Raw genomic sequence first — 17,087 nt, 5'->3', positions numbered from 1 at the left:
TGCGCCTGCCGTCCCCGCAAGCCCAAGGCGCAACTAAGATGTTCGACGAAATGCTCGCAAGCCGCGCCAGCGACCAAGGAGCGTCGAAGCTTGTGCCATGGGACTCTGCTTACCCTCACACGAGCAGGAAGGACGCGGCCGACGGCGAGGGTCTCCCGGCTGCACTTGTAGGCACGACCGGCACCTCGCTCCTAGCGGCCTCGGGCGTGCTCCGCGTCCCCACGAAGACTCGACGACGAGAAGCTTCCGCGGCGGCTCCTCGGCCACCAACGTGACCTTCGTCGCTGCTGAAGAATGGCTAATGCCCCTGCGAGGCCCCTACAAAACAGCAACCTCCCGAAGAAATGTCGGGCGACGCCGAACTCATCTTCGACGCCGGACAAATCAAACAAGCATGGTGTGAGCCTCCTCAATGCCCGGGGGTGCCATTTTATAGGCCGCCGGAGCTCCTAGGCGTCCGGGTCGGGCCAATGGTGTGGCGACACCTCGCCGTCCTTCATCCCAAAGAACAAGACAAGAAGAGGAAGAAATGGGGAGGGGATGGACCCCCTTTTCCCTAAAGGAGGACGCCCCGTGTCCTCGCCGCGCCGGCGTCACCCCGGTGACGGGCGTCGCCTGCAAAAGCTCGGGAAAGGAGGCCGCTCGGTCCCCTTCTGTACGAAGGAGGAAGACAACCAGGGACCGTCCGATCTAGGGCTTCCCTTCGTCCGCGGCCGTCGGATCTTTCACTTAATCCCGAACCGGTATCGGACCCAGCTGGGCCGAAGCACAACTGTGGCCCGAGAAGTTGGCCAGTAAAAAAAAAGGAAAAAAAGGGTGTGGCGCGTCCGAAGGCAGCCCAACTCACACGCAAGGCCGGCCCAGTCCGCGTCCACGCACGCGCCAGGATGGCCCGGCTAGCCCATGCGGCCGACAAGGCTCACGGAAAATTGCCAATAAGACCCCGGAAATTTCGGGGAGGCTCGCAGGGCCCTAATTTTTGCAGAAAAGACTTTCGGGACGCCGGATTTCTCGCAGAGAGGCCCATAGGGTCCCGATTTTGCTAAAATACCACCCGAAGCTCTATTTCTCGCACAGAAAATCGCCGTGGGCATGGAATTTCCCCGAATCACCTCCAAGGCTCCTGTTCTTTGCAGGAAAACCACCAAGTACCTCCATTTCTCGCAAGGAAGCTCGCCAGGGAATCCATCAAAGACACCATCATGAATACAAGAACGAGAAAAAGGATCAAAAGTCTCACATCGAAGGTTGACCATGAGGCATTCTCAATGCCTCCAGCTCAACGGGGCTACTGTTGTAGTAAAATAAAATCCTTATCTAGGTCGGGTCGTAAATTCTACATGGCGACGACTAAGTCAACATTTCCCAAGCATGAGTCAAGACGGCCACGTGGCACAGTCAATCCTACGTGGCAAAGGAAGATAAGTCAACAAGTCAAGCATCTCATGCCATGGTCAAAGGGTGGAATGAGCTAGAGTAGCGGGCAAGAAAGGTGTGGGGATGAGGCTATTTGTCCATGGTGGACCATGGACCAACCCTCACTTTCCTCCTCATGGTGCACACAAAAGTTATGGACCAAGGAACCACTTTTACCATTTTGCCTCCACTTTTCTCTCTCCCTCGAGGGTAGGCATGGTCTTTTGTCATGGACCCCAAGGCTATAAATACCCCCGGGGGGGCATGTACCATTCACTCTCACTTGAATAAACTCAAGGGGAGAGGGCTATAATGCTTCCTCTAAGGTTCGCTCTTGCGTGCCGCTCTCGACTGAAAGTTGATCGGCCTCGAGGAAGCCTTCTAGGGGACTCAAGTTTCGAGGCTCCGAGCTAACCTTGGTTAGCACAGGCTCGAAGGAGAAGGGGTTGGGTTAGAGTTCCGAGGGTATCCTAACCTCGATATTTGGAAAGACGCGTTCGGTCCAAGTACGAGGCGGCCCCGACGAATCTCTCGCTAAAAGGTGTCTTGGGAAGATCCGCTCGGCCCAAGCCCTTGGCTAACAACCCCCTCGAAGCCTTTCATAACATAGGATTAAGTCGCACCCGCAGGGTCGACCAAACTTATTCAAAAAATATCGACGCGTCAACTTGTCCAAGTGTACGGCGACCTTCGCTATAAGGCCGGCGTACACGCCCTACTTTTATACCCGTACTTGTGCCATCGAGCATTGGTACCCTTTATTCTAATTGTTGTCGAGAACAACAACACCTTGTAAGGGTGGTCCAGGAGTCCTCGATGGATAGAATTCTCATCATTAACAGCCTCACGACCATGCATAAAGATAGTTAGATCCTAGGTTATCTCAAGGGGAGAAGCAACAAGTCGCATGCAAGACCAAATCAACAAAGAGCAACTCTGGGAGTTCAAACCGAGTTGTAAGTTCATGTTAGATTAGTTATTTCAATCAGTTTGAACCTGGAAAAACTCGATGCGCGGCATATCAAGTTGGCTCGGTAGCTAAAACCTTGACCGTGACAAAAATAAAAGTCACCTATAATCGGGGCAATCCAAAATTATGCAAAATGAAAGAGACGATGAATTTTTCTAACATGTGGAACCGTTGCAGCGGGGAATCATGCATGGACGCACGACAACGATCTTCACAGGGGCAGGGGCGGAGCGCCAAGTGTGGCAAATGTGTGGCTTCAGCCACACCTTGATTTGGTGTGTATTCCTCTTCAAACCCTCTGAATGACAAAGCAACCGGCATCGACGCACGCCCAAAACCATCGGCCAGCTGCCTTCCTCGTAATTTCTTCTTTCTTTTTCAGTTTTCTAAATTAAAATTTTCACTTGTCTTATTTATTACTAGAGTAAATTTCGGTTTTTACTCCCAACTTTGAAATTCTTGAAAAACAATTAACCCATTCAATGAATATTCTCTAATCTTGCCCCCATTTAGCAAAAGTTGTATCCAATTTTATCCTATTTAGCAAAAGTTCTACCAAATTTTACCTCATTTAGGATTTGTGAAAATGATGGTTGATATGTATTGGTCATAATACAATGCGGGTGCACATATATGTTTCAAAGCGAAGCGACACCTATGATTGTTGTCTTTTGTTGCAACTGGTTGGGTACTGGGTTTGGGTATGTCGAGATCTAGCTAGCTCAGACCTCGGCACATACACACGCATATAGCAGAACGTGTATATATATGTGTTGTTCAGATATGGTAGGTCGGTGAGGCGTTTACCGACCACAATGTATCTACAAGTAGAAATAAGTTTCTTTGTAGGGTTAAATGGTTGATGCTCCAAGACCAATATAGTGATCACTAAATTTTTACTAAACTGGCTGCTGAGTATCATTTCCGCTTTGAAATGCACGATGTCATTCGACGATTCAAAAGTTCATATTTCGGCCACTATTGGGCGATTTGTATTGTATGCGGTTGATTCTGTATAAAGTATCCGGTTTTGATAATTGATCGACCCATTGTATATGTTTTGAGTTAATGGATCATTTCTATACTTTACTGCCAAGTAAAGAAAAGTATATTTTCTCCAAAATCTAATAAGATAAAAATCTGTCTTTTGCTAAATAGGGGCAAGAAAAGAGAAATTTCACAGATTCATTTTTGTGTCGGGCACGAAAATTGCCGTCACAAAAATAATAATTGTGACGGGCATAGTACTACCGAAACGAAATTATTTATTTTCGTGTCGGGCACCAGAAGTACCATCACAAAAATAATTGTGACGGGCATAGTACTACCGACACAAAAATAATCATTTTCATGATGGGCACCAAAACCCGACACGCAAATAATCATATTCGTGTCGGTCTTAACAATTTACGTGTCGGGTCACCATCACAACAAGCGCATATTTGTGGCGGTGATGATGTACCCGTCACAAAAATAACAACGCCACAAAAATTGTTTTTATCACTTTTGTGAAGCAACTACCATATGTCTTGCTCTAAACAATCTAAAAAAATGGAACATGCATAGAACAATATTTTATAGATTCTAATTAAGTATGGTAATTTTTTATGCTTTTGGGCTATTATTTAGAATAAACATGTATTTTAATCAAATTTATTTTAAATAACATCCAAATGTGCTCTGAAAATTTTGGAAATCAACCATGGATCCATTTAGGTACAAATAAGGTTGGCTGAAGCCATTTGGGAGAAGTATGACTATACATTGCATTGTAATGGTGGCATCTCATAAGATGTGTCATACGATCTATTGGAATGAAGTCGTGAAGTTAGAATGAAATTGTGAAGTTAGTAATGCAAATGAAGTTTAATCTATCTTCTTTGATCCAAAAAAATTTGTAAGTGTATGAAACTACATTTTATATAGTTGCTTAGAGTATGGTCAAATTTTACACTTATATACTATTTTTTCAGAATTTAATTGAAATGGTTCCAAATTATTATCGTGATGGTGATATATTTTTGTGTCGGGCACCGTAAGGAAATATGTATTTTTGTGACGGAATATTGTAAAACCAGGTCAGGAATAAACGTCAAAATTGGTTTTTAGCCCAACAAGTTAACTGGGCCGGCCCGGTTAGACCTAGGTTTTCAGGGTATGGTATAAATAACCCCCTCCCCACCTCTTCTCTCTCTAACTCCATTTGTTTCTCTCCTCCGGCCGCCACCCTCCCTTCTCTGATCCGAACTCTCTCCCCATCCTCAATCTCCTCCCTTATCCAAGCCGAGCCATCCTCCATCTCTTCTCGGATCCGGCGGCCATGGCGGTGAGGGCCAGCACCAGCAACTCCGCCAGTCCGGTCGCCGCCACGAAGGAAGGCCGCCGCCGCCGGTCCGGTTGAGGCCTGATCCGACCGGTGCGTGTCTGGTCTCTGCCGGATCCGGTCGCCACGGGTTCAGACGCCGCTCCATCTCCCGGCGCTGGGACAGACGCCATGGCGCGGGTCCAGCCGCCAAAGTCTGGCCGCCTATACAATATTTTGTATTTCTGAGATAAACATACTTGTAAGGGATGACTTCAGTTTACAGTATACTTCAGCCTGGATCTGGCATCTCACTATCTTTGTTTCTCCATTTACAGGAGATGCACAATTGCTTCACAGTAGTGGCATACTATCACAGCCGGAGACTTTCTGCCGTGAAGACGAGGGCGCCGCCGCCGCTGTTTGAGTGCTGCTTGTTTTCCATCAAAGATGAGGGAAAACTGTCTTCTTTTTTGGTGATTTGAGTTCTAACAATGGTCATCCGTAGAACCATTGCCTTCTGGATGTGTGGAGTTCTAGCTACTCATGAATCTTGTATTTATTTTGATGCTTGAACCTATTAGGTGAAATATGATGTATAAACAGAATGATGTGTATGACTTCTGTTGGGTCTGGTTTCAATGAATGCAATGTGGTGTTGATGTGATGGATCTAATGGTTGTGCATATATATATCTTGCTATTATGATCTGGAGCTATTTATTTTACTGCTGCAGCTTCTAATTGTGAAATTTCATTTTTATGAATTTGTCCTTCTTTTCTCTCGGCTATTGCAGCGTCAGAAATCATTTTCATTGACGGCATTCTAATTTCTTTGTCGGCTGTTGGAACGTCAGAAAATACCATACTCGTGACGGGTCAACCCACACAATTTATTTTGTTGTCGTAATTTACTGACGGGTGAGCCGTCGAAACAAAAGTCACCGAAACCGGACGTCGAAATGTTTTTTGTCGGCCACTGTCAAAAATATCCGCCAGAAAATTTATTTGTGACGGGTCACCGTCACGCAAAATCTTTTTCCCTGACGTGCCAGTTCTGACGGTATTCGCGTGACGGTTTACCGACATGAATTATATTTCTGACGGTTTTTGGGCTATTTCTGACGGTTTTGCACCGTCACTAGACTCTGAAATCATGGAGGTGAGCTAGTCCATAACAGTGAAAAAAGGACGGTGCGGAATGTAATACTCCGTACATGTTACTGTCTGAGCAGAAATTCTACAAGTCAAACGAGTAATACTCGCCGAGTAAAGCACTTCGTAGCTCCTTGGAAGCTTGGACGTTCGATCAATACAAAGAAGACGACGCCTTGGAGCTGCCGGCACGGAGGGAGGACATCACGAGATGAGCTGGTCCGACCTGCCGGCCGATCTCGTCGCGGCGATCGCGGAGAGGATCAGCGCGCACGCGGACCTGGCGCGCTTCCGCTCGGCGTGCCCGTCCTGGCGCTCGGCCTCGGCGGAGCACGCCGCCCGCTGCCGCGCCCCGCTCCTCCTCCTGCCTTCCCAAGACCACTTCACCGCCGACCGCCGCTTCTGGTCCCTCGCCGAAGACATCATCGCGAAGATCCCTGTGCCCGCGGCGCGGCGCCACCCTTTCCTCTTCGCGTCGCCGCGCGGCTGGGTGCTCGCCGTGGACCACTACTTCTCCGCCACGCTGATTCACACCTTCACCGGCGCCTCGGCTGCCTTGCCCGAGCTACCCCCCGCGTTCCGCGACATCGTCAACAACATCGTCCTCCGTGACATGGTCTGGGATCAGTCGCCACGCGGCGTCGTGATCATGCGGGGCAAGGGCGCGCCCTGCGCCTTCTTCTGCTGGCGGGAAGGTGACGGGGGATCGACGACGCGGTGGAGCCTAGTAGAGTGCCCGCAGCTCGCCGAGATCAGCAGCGTCACCTACTGCGATGACGACGGTGGAGAGATCTTCTACCTCTTCGACGGGGGAACCGGCAAGACTGCCGCCCTGGACGGCGCGACCTTCGCCGTGGCCGCGGTGATCGAGCCTCCGCCTTCGTTGATGCCGATGCCCCAGCACTTGCGCAGGGGAGCCGCCGTCTGGGAGTGGGACAGGCGGAAACCCGAGTTCACCTCCACCCTCGTCGTGTCTTTCGGGGAGCTTCTTCTGATCGTCAGGACGCGCCCCTTGCATCATCCGGGAGGTTCCAACGGCTCTGGGGAGCTCTTTAAGGCCTTCTGAATGGACCGCCGGTCTCCAGAGAGATGGGCGGAGATCCTCGACATTGGCGACCGTGCCGTGTTCGTGTTCGTGAACTCCTATATATAGAGGGATGGTGCTCTTCTCTCCCTTACACACTCATATTCACCTCTTGGTCCCTTCCTCCCGCTGCTCCACCTCACGAGCCATGGCTTAGCTGAAGCCCTGCTCAAATAGTTTCTCCACCACCACCACCACGCCGTAGTACTGCTGGAGTTCCCGGTGGATCCACTACTTCCACTACCCCGCTGGAACGAGGGATCGGAGGTCATAGTCGAGCCCTACGTGTGACCGAGTGCGGAAGCGCTGCCTGTTTGCACCACTCATTTTCGCGATCTTGAGATTGGCAAGTGATCGTCTACATCATCCACGAGAACCGTTCTCGTTAACAAAGCTTTTGGTCTTCGAGGGTGACTCCTTCTAAGACTACGGTTTACCTGTTACTTTCACCTCCTAGATATGATCTTGGCCCGTTTGTGGTTTCAACCGTAGAATTTTTTTTGTTTTCTATGCAACGAACCCTTCAGATCGAGCACGCGGACCTCGGCGGCGCTCGGTGTGCCCGTCGTGGCGCTCGGCCTCAGCGGCGCCGCCCGTTGCCACATCCCGCTGCTTCTCTTGCCCACCCAACAGTACGAATCCCGCGTCACCCGCCGCGTATGGTCACCCGCAGCATCATTGAGACCGTCGTGGCGGGCCGCTTGTTCCTGAGTCCACCCTCGTGGTGTCGTCGGCCGAGCGCCTCCTGATCGTCAGGACGCATCTCGTGTACCAAGGGGGGTGCCGAGGCTCCGAGGGCCTCTTCAAGGCCTTCCGTGCAGACCGTCGGGTCAGCCCAGCCCCGGCGGCAGTGGCGGGGTGGTCAGAGGACGGAAATCGCCGACATCGATCGGCGACCGCGCCGTGGCGGATCCATAGGGTGGCCAGGGTTGTTCATGGACCATCCTGGAAATACAGCCTGTGTACATATACACTAGTGTATCTTAAGCCCACGAAAAAAGAAAAATCAGCCCGAGAAAATAGCCTATCTTCCGGGCCAGTTCTCGTTTTCTTTCTGTTGTGTAGTGTACGCATCAGCACATCAGATTGGGCCTTGTAGCAGCCTAGCGATCGATCACGAGCAGTTGGCATCGTATCGGATTTTTGCCAAGCAGACGAGCATGAGCAGCTAACATCGCATCGTATTTCTCGTCATCATCGTCGTTGACTGCCAGCGGACAGCAAACACACGCTTCGTCACCGCGAGCATGCGACGAGGCAGCAGCTTACACGGAGCCGTCGACATTTTTCTCGGTTTTTCATTGAATCGAATTAAGATTTGCTCATTGATCGAATTGAAATTATCGCAAAATTGTTCCAATGCCGTTTTTTCTCTTCCCAAATTCAATACTACTAGTATGTTTGAGGTAAAAAATTGTTGGTTATAATTTATATTGGCATAAGCGTTTATACATTGGACCACCCTGTCTCAAAAAATTAGATCCGGGGATTCTGCGTGGAGGCCAACGGGGTGAACGGGGTGCGGAGGAACTGCGTATACGTGGCGAGCTCGTAGGAAGAGGTCAACGACGACTACGAGATGGACGTCTGGGGGAGGTACATCGTCTCCGTTCTCGACCTCGCTGACCTCACGATCAAGCGTCTCTCTCTCAGGAACCTCGGGAACTGCCGTCTGCCAGTGCCGCGGGTTCTGGCAAATGGCAATGACCTTCTTGGTCCATGCCAAACCTGCACTGAATTCGTCCGAGTGCTTCCATCGCATTAAGGACCTGTTTGTTTGGGCTTCAGCTTCAGCTTTTGGTGCTTTAAGCAATCTCAAAAGCACTTCTCATATTTACACATGAAGTTGAGAAGCACCTCCGGACGTGCTTTTGGTGCTTCTAGCTGAGAAGCACATCCAGAGGTGCTTCTCAGCTTCATGTGTAAACGGGAGAAGTGCTTTTGAGATTGCTAGAAGCACCAAAAGCTGAAGCAGAAGCCCAAACAAACAGGGCCTAAGGATGCAGGAATAAGAGCTGTCAAGTTTAATTTGTTTTTTTTAAGAAGTGCAGTCCAGTTTACTTGGCGATAATACGGGAGCGGCCGCATCTCAGTCGACGGAGATTTACCGGTTGCTTATTGAGATAATAACACTAGAACTTGTAGCGGTGACCAATTTTTAGTACTACAACAAATTAAAAAATGAGGTCAAGCAGCACAATAATCCATGGGACGATTTAGTCGTAATCTATCACAATACCGTCATGCTGGAACTTTGATGGATTAGCTCCACAGTATGTCTAAGGCGGAGTGGCAGACACTGTGAAATCATAGGTGATGTGCAACATTGGCAAGTGTTTTAGATAAAACATTGATGTGGATACTTTGGATAATATAGATACTTATGTGATGACATGTATCATGTTTTGGACTTAGTGATTTGAAATTGATGTGTTGATCCATTAGTTTCTTATGTGAAAAATATGGCGTGAGTTGTGTGGAACTTACCCTGAGTCAAGTCGTGGACTTGTGCTCGTACTGGTTATTTGTGTGTTCGCTTTCAGGTGTTGTCGGAGCTAGAGGAACGTGGTCGCTGACGGGATCGAGGGACGAAACTTGGGAGAAGCTGAGGTTGGGGATCAAGGTCATGCGGGACGTTCGTGCGACGGAACAATAAAAGTGAAGACTACGATGATCCGGAAGGGCACCGGTTTGTCGTACGTTGTTTATACCGGAGATGTACGGTATTGGAGATATTCGACACATGATAGTTGAGTTTTGAAGACACCACAAGAAGAGTTGATGGCACAGAGTGGCATCGATGTGAAGACATATGTAGGTCCAGCCGTGGCTGGATGAGAGCTGTTTAAAGATTACACAGTAACGTCAAGAAGATGTCATCCGATGGAAAAGTGGTCCAAATGAAAGTTGTGCGCGTCGTCGAGATGAACAACTTTTATTTTGGAGTAATCTCAATATGGGGTCGTATGCCGGCCTCACGGGCAGAATACCGACCGGGACAGAGGAGTTCGTGTTGGATTCAGACTCGGTTTAGGGTTGCGAATTTTCTCTTATAAATAGAGGCCGTCTAGGTTAGGGTTTTGGCAAGGACGTGAGGGAACTCAGAGTTTTGAATTTAAATCAATTCTTGGAGAGTTCTTGGATGCATGGTTGCATCTTTTGTAATCGATCGACATCGTTGCAATTAAAAAATTCGTTGGCGGTGTCATCTTTGTTTTTCTAGGATTTTCGTGGATTATTCATGCTAGATCTTTCAAACACTTTACTGCATATTTATCACGAGTTCATAATACTTTGCTGCAGGTTTATCACGAGATCAAGAAAAGATTGTGATTACTTCATCTTTCTTGTTATTCCTCGAAATCGATTATAGATTAATTCTCATAACTTTCTGTCAGTTGTTACTGTTTTGATCATATCTTTTGATTGGTACGTCCAATTGAGCTAATTCTTGTTGCTTTGGTTAGATAATTTCAATAACTTTCTTTTGCATACTCGTACGTATTTCTTGGTTCATCCAATCAAAAGTTACGGCCGTTTTACTATCACGGACAGAAAGGTGATTTAGGGTTTGGACTTTCGGGAAAAGTTTTAATTTGCTTCCGCGCAATCATTCACCCCCTCTGATTGCCTATCTCGATCTCACGGACACAATTACGTAAACCTCTCGGTGTATTATTTTTCCCACTCAGTGTCATACCCCCTTGTCTACCTTTCAATCTTCACTGCGGTCGATTCGCCTCCAACCTTGAGCACGTTGGCGTTTCTTTTTTTATTATTTTTTTGGTGTTTTTTATTATCCTTTTAGTTGTATGCAACATACTTATCAAGACGTCGATAATACTTTGTCAATCTTGACGGTCGATGACTTTGTTCTTCTACCGTTACTAAGTGCAAACGTGCGATTGTGTGCGTCTTAATTATAATCATCGTTTCCAAAAGAAAGGTAGACATGACATTGCAATCCAGTCATTTTCAATCCCTCCCTGTGATTTTCTGAGTAAGCATGACACTACTATCATGCATATTCATAATCCTACAAATCAAAAAGGCTCCCTAATAGTAAGATACACGGTTGTAACCGAGGTTGCAACAAATTACGCAACTTCATAGTATTAGTTGAGACCTATGCCACCATGCCATCCAGTTAACAACTTTCACGATTATATTTTTGCAAGAAGTACTACGGTAACAGAAGTGAACGAGACAGGAAAAAGCAGGTCTACATCATTGATGTACCAACTGGAATGAATGTAAATGGTAAGATAAGGTAGAAAAAAGAAACTTAAATGTTTTAGTCATAACAAAAGGAACAACTAAATTTGATTAACACCACATTAGTACTTTGAAATTTAACTGTAACTCAACTGCACAACTACTTTGGGCTTATTCGTTTTTCAGGATTTTGAATCATATGAATATGAAAATTAGAGGACTGGGATGATATGGACACTTCAATTTTTAGGTACGTCCATGAGGTCTCAAATAATTTTTAGAATAGTAAATTTAGGGACAATTATTAGAAAATCTACCATGTCGAATCATATGAAACAGGTGCTACACACAGAAAAAAAATCGTAAATTTGAAATTCTGTAGAAGTCCTCTAAAATTTCTACAAGCTGAAGGAGCCCTCCTCCGTGGCCGAAAAATTCCAGTTACAAGCTTCTTCCTCCGATCTATAATTAATTGTTGCTGATTTAGTACAACTTTAATACTCCTTCCGATTCATATTACTTGTCTCAAATTTGCTCAAATATGGATGTATTTATGTTTAAAAAATGCTTAGATATATGCAATATTTCAATAGGTAATATGGGTTGCTTAGATATATGCAATATTTCAACAGGTAATATGGGTCGGAGGCAACGACATATCATGGATCAGAGAGAGTATAAGGTTTTTTACTATAAGGTTTTTTACTTTGAAATTAAAACAATATTTTCCCCAAGGAGGCAAGGATCCACACCCCCAACAAGGCTGCAAGTAACCAAATGAACAAAATATATCACTACAAGCACGCAGCAAAAGCACATATAGGCAATCAGAATAGAAGCCCTTAATTTTCCAAATCTTCACAACATTATTACAAACAACGCCAAGCGATTCACAGTTTCCTCCTCCCAACCCGTCCCTCGCCCTACACACTCCCCGAACCTACACCAATGTTAAGCTACATAGTACAAGCTGATCGGAAGCTAAACGCGACGTAATTGAAGTTCAAACGAGGAGCAATTGATCCATGACAACGATAGCACGCAACGACGAATTGATGACGACGACGACTCAGGTGGACGGGGAAGAGGGAGGGAGGGAGCGAGGGAGGGAGACGGGGCACCGGCATTGCACTTCCCGGGCCTAAGAGGCGTCCGCCTTCTTGGGCGACTTGGCGGTGGCCTTCCTGGGAGACTTGGCTGTGGCCTCCTTGCCCGGCTTGGCTTCCTTGGCAGCCGCGGCGGCGGTCTTCTTGGGAAGCAGGACGGGGTTGATGTTGGGCAGCACCCCTCCGTACGCGATGGTGACGCCGGCCAGCAGCTTCCCGAGCTCCTCGTCGTTACGGATCGCGAGCAGCACGTGCCGCGGGATGATCCGGTTCCTCTTGTTGTCCCGCGCAGCGTTCCCCGCCAGCTCGAGGACCTGGGACAAAAATAGGAAAAACAAAAGACGAATCAGCCTAGTTTCGCGGTCCGTTCTGGCGGTCTCTGGGCGGGTGCGTGCGAGACCCACCTCGGCGGCGAGGTACTCGAGGACGGCGGCGAGGTAGACTGGCGCGCCGGTGCCGACGCGCTTGGCATAGCGCCCGAGCTTGAGGTAGCGCCCGATGCGGCCAACGGGGAACTGGAGGCCAGCCTTGACGGAGCGTGAGACAGGCTTCTTCTTCGGGCCGCCGCGGGGACGCCCCGCCGCGCCGCCCTTCTTCGCCTTCGATCCCACCTCCATCGCCGATCCCGAGCTCGGAAGCTTTTCCTCCTACCCTCTTTTTTTTTTCTCCTTTTCTCCCGGTCGATTTCTTTGGGTTTTTTCTCCCTGTTTTTGTGCGGTGGGGTGTGTGTTTGTGCTTTCTGTGTGTCTGGTCGCAGAGGAGGACAGACGATAGCTGGATACGGGGCGGTGTTTCCATCTCGAGCGTTGGTGGCGTCAGACCAATGCAATATCAGGCGTTGGATGTAACCAGGCGATCCGAGTGAGAGGAGCGGCAGCCAATAGGAGTAGACATTGGGGGGACTGACGGATCGTCATGCCGATGCACGTCATTTTTGCATGCCTGTTCTTGTTTCAATCACTTTTGGTAAAACCCATGAATGTCCAAATGTCCAAACCGGTAAAGCTCACAGCGATATGCCTGGTAAGTTTCAAAAAATAATGTACATTATTTTTTCTAAGTTTCGAGTTAATTTAACTAATCCTTATGTCATGAATTATTCATAATTTCGAACCAAATAGCATACAAGAGAAAAACTTATATGGACAGCGATATACATCATAACTTAATATGAACACGTCAAAACATAACGGTTATAAAAATCACAAAGACCGAGGTTATACTTCTTTTTGAAAAGAAAAAAAATCACAAAAGATGTCATCGGTAATAACTCCTTCATACGCCACCCTGATAATAGCCATTGGCAATTCAAAATTGTAATCATCATGCTGCACTCGATCTAATTTAGCGGATACATGTCATTAGCTAGATTGATCTATAAAATAGCTCATCATCCATGATCACCGTTCAAGTTGCTCCTTTGACGATGTTGACACATCCGTCCCATATTTTTTGAAACAGTATACTACTCCAAACATTATACTACTCCATGCCTATCCACGTCACCAATCACCTGGGCCTGACTTTTTTAGAAAAAAATAAATCCCGTTTCTCTTCGCTGTTCTCCGCCGCCGCCCGATCTCTGCCGACCAGCGCCACCTCCCTCCTATCGCCGGCGGAATGGGACACCACTCTCCTATACCCACCAGAACGGATCACTGGATCAGCCGAAGCCCGAAACTGCCACCACTTCGAGCTCTCAGCCCTTGGACGCCATCGTCCCTCATTATCCGGTCAACGGCGCGACCGCCCTCCCCGCTGCCGTGTCCCCCGATGCTGCCACGATGTCCTGTCTCCTCCTGAATCTCTAGCGTCCTGAGGCCCCGCTGCCCCTGCTCCTCCGCCCCCTTCCCGCCTCACCGCTCCGATCCCCTAAACAGCCGGATACGGCGGCCCAACAGGATGGGGCGTAACAGGATTCCTAGCGCCGAGTTGAGGACGCCGCCGCCAAATAAACGCCGCCTGTGCCGAGACGAGCAAGCGCTGCGGGATTGATACCGGGGAGACCGCGTGGTGGCTGAGGAGAGCGCGAGGCAGCTGTGCAGCCTGTGCTGGCAGCGGCGGCAGTTTCAGAGACAGCTGGGGATGGATCGATCTGAGCAAGTGCAGGAGGAGGGCGTGGTACGAAGCGGTGGTGGGGATGCATATGGGCCAAAAGGGGAAGGGGTATGCGGCTAGGTTTGAGGTGGGTGCTGGACCAAAACAACGGCTTGTGGGCTGGGTTGCATGCCACATTGTTGTTAGTAGGCTTAATTCAGCATGAGCATGTATTGATGTATATGTATATCATTAGCATTTTCCTAAAAATTGTACTCCCTCCGTCCCATATCAAGTGATTCAAATTTGTTCAAATATGAATGTATCTATATCCAAAAGGCGTTTAGATACATGTAATATTTCGTCACTTAATATGGGACGGAGGGAGTATATTATCAGCATTCGGTCAAAAAAATTTGTATATTAAATATTCTTTATTTTCATATGCATCTGCAAAGGATCCTCATAGTGTACAATTGGTTCTGCATCTGTAGATCAGAATCGTTTAGATAAAGTTTTAAATCTCGATGTTGTATTTTGTAAATCGTCGCCGATCTTTACTATCCTGATCCTTCACCGATGCAGTTGTTGCATCACCTTGATGTAAAAGGAGGATGAAGTGAGGATATTGTATATTGTAAACTATGTAAAGTGTCATGTCAAGTGAAAACCCATCGTTTGCATCGAAAACAGTTCTTAATGTGCTGTTTATTTTTATCTAAAGTTCTCCAACAACGCGCGGGAAATCACCTAGTTTTAGTATATAGATACATCCATTTTAGATGAATTTAAGTCAGTTAATATGGGACGGAGCGAGTACTAGTTCTTCGTGCCCGGCTTATTACAGTTAGCCTCTAGAAATGTATTGCCATAGAGAAGTTATCGCTCGGGTCTTTTCTCCATGCAGTCATGCATATGGAACTCTATGTTTCACCCCCCAGCATTTATCGAACTTTTTATTTACTACTTGTTATAGTAAAATAAAAGCTTTATATGGACCGGGCCGTAAATCTTACGTGGCGACGACCAAGTCAGCATTCCGCAAGCATGAGTCAAGACGTCCACGTGGCGCGGTCAATTCTATGTGGCAAAAGAAGACTAGTCAACGAGTCAACCCTCTCATGTCATGGTCAAAGGGTCAAATGAGCTAGAGTAATGGGCAAGAAAGGTGAGAGAAGGGGACTCCTTGTCTATGGTGGACCATGGACCAAGCCTTACTTTTCTCACATGTTGCACACAGAAAGTGTGGACCAAAGAAGCTAACTTTACAATTTTGCCCCTACTTTTCTCTCTCCCTCAAGGTTGCCATGGTCTTTTGTCATGGACCCCTAGGTTATAAATAAACCTCATGGGGGCATGTATCGCTCATTCTCACTTGAATAAACTCAAGGGGAGAGGGCTAGAGAGCCTCTTTGAGAGGAGCTCTAGTTTCGGGATCTCGGGAAGCCTCGTTCGGCCCGAGCTCGAAGGAGAGGGAATCGGGTTAGAGTCTTAAGGGTATCTCGACCTCGCTACTTGGAAAGCCTCGTTCAGCCCAAGTACGAGGCGGCCCCTTTCGACCTCTCACTAGGTGATTCGGGGAGCCTCGATCGACCCGAACGCTTTGGCTAACGACCCCCTCGAAGCCTCTCGTAACATAGGACTAAGTCGCACCAGCAGGATCGACCGAACCTATTCAAAAAATATTGACGTGTAAACTTGTCCAAGTATACGGCGACCTTCGCTATAAGGCCGGCGTACACACCCTACTTTTATACTCGTACCTGCGCCACCGAGCTTTGGCACCCCTTACTCTAATTGTTGTCAGAACAACTACAGTGGCGCCGACCGTGGGGAACCCTCGCCGCAATTGAAGAATCAATGGCCCCGACGAAGCCTACTTCATCGGGTGCCCAACTTGCCGCGAAGTCTACACAGTTGCAAACAAAGAAAGCAAGTACCTCAGGGGCTCCCGAGGAAGAAGGAACCCTCACCAATCCGGACGTCGCCGCAAGCATGGTCACCATGACGGAAGTCACGGTCGCCCCTCCGCTACCGGCCGTCCCGGAAGGAACCGAGGTGCTCCAAACCGTCGTAGGCGGTCTCTCGAGACTCACCAATGTAGTGGCAAGGATAGGTGAGCTGCCTACGGTTGCCGCCCCCGCGGGGTATACGAAACTCGACATGCCTCGTCGATGGGCTTCGCGCCACTTTCCCTACAACCGGTGGTGACCCTGCCCTCGGAACCTACAAGGGGAAACAATATGGCGTTGGGAGGATCCGCGCCAGAAAACCAAGGAGTCCCGGCCTACGACCCCTCCAACGTGGGATTACCTCCACTGGGCGCTCGCCGCAATCGCCCAAGGAGTTCCTTGGTATCATCCTTATCGGGGGTTTCCGCCGCAAGGCGCTCTCCAAGTCGCACACACTCAACATCAACCTCGCTTTGCTAGTGCCCCGCAAGCGCCCCTTGCTCCTCCCGTCGGGGTCGAACACGGCGGCCACCAAGTACAACCTCAAGCTGCGCCTCGCAGGGAACGAGACCCAACGTGCACGGGAACGAGCAAGTGGCGGAATTCGGAGCCCGTGCTGACGGCGAAAGGAATTCCCGTCGATGCTCCGACCCTCCAAGAAAACGCCGAGATCATTCTCCAAGCGACCCCTCCAGTGATGAAAGCGACGAGGGAGGACCTCGCCACTAAAGGAACCAAAAGAATCAGCCGACTTGTAATCAGCTCACTCGGGAGACCCAAGACGCGCCTTTTCCGCCAAGGTTCAAGCCACCCACAATACGGCCGTATGACGGGGAGTTGAATCCTTTTCA

The 17,087-nt window shown here is 48.5% G+C and overlaps 1 protein-coding gene and 1 pseudogene across 1 annotated transcript; one reads left to right on the top strand and one right to left on the bottom strand.

The window, feature by feature from the left end:
- The first annotated feature begins 6,053 nt into the window (after positions 1 to 6,053).
- On the top strand, positions 6,054 to 8,691 carry LOC100834297 (annotated as a pseudogene).
- Positions 8,692 to 11,932: 3,241 nt separating this feature from the next.
- Positions 11,933 to 12,969, bottom strand: LOC100836331 (probable histone H2A.4). The gene is made up of 2 exons (XM_003568240.4): positions 12,652 to 12,969; positions 11,933 to 12,561 (listed from the first exon to the last, which is right to left on the bottom strand). Exons 1-2 carry the CDS (start codon positions 12,862 to 12,864, stop codon positions 12,283 to 12,285), a joined length of 492 nt encoding a protein of 163 aa, XP_003568288.1. The 5' UTR covers positions 12,865 to 12,969; the 3' UTR covers positions 11,933 to 12,282.
- Between the last annotated feature and the right edge of the window lie 4,118 nt (positions 12,970 to 17,087).

Source organism: Brachypodium distachyon, chromosome 2 (assembly GCF_000005505.3).
Source record: "Brachypodium distachyon strain Bd21 chromosome 2, Brachypodium_distachyon_v3.0, whole genome shotgun sequence".
Classification (NCBI taxonomy): Eukaryota; Viridiplantae; Streptophyta; class Magnoliopsida; order Poales; family Poaceae; genus Brachypodium; species Brachypodium distachyon.
This window is presented reverse-complemented; position numbering and strand designations above follow the sequence as displayed.

Bases quoted from the DNA above. Each gene is read 5' to 3' on its own strand.
- LOC100836331 (XM_003568240.4), bottom strand. From the start codon at position 12,864: ATGGAGGTGGGATCGAAGGCGAAGAAGGGCGGCGCGGCGGGGCGTCCC. The intron at 12,562-12,651 runs GTGGGTCTCGCA...TTTTTGTCCCAG, and splicing joins TCGAGTACCTCGCCGCCGAG to GTCCTCGAGCTGGCGGGGAA.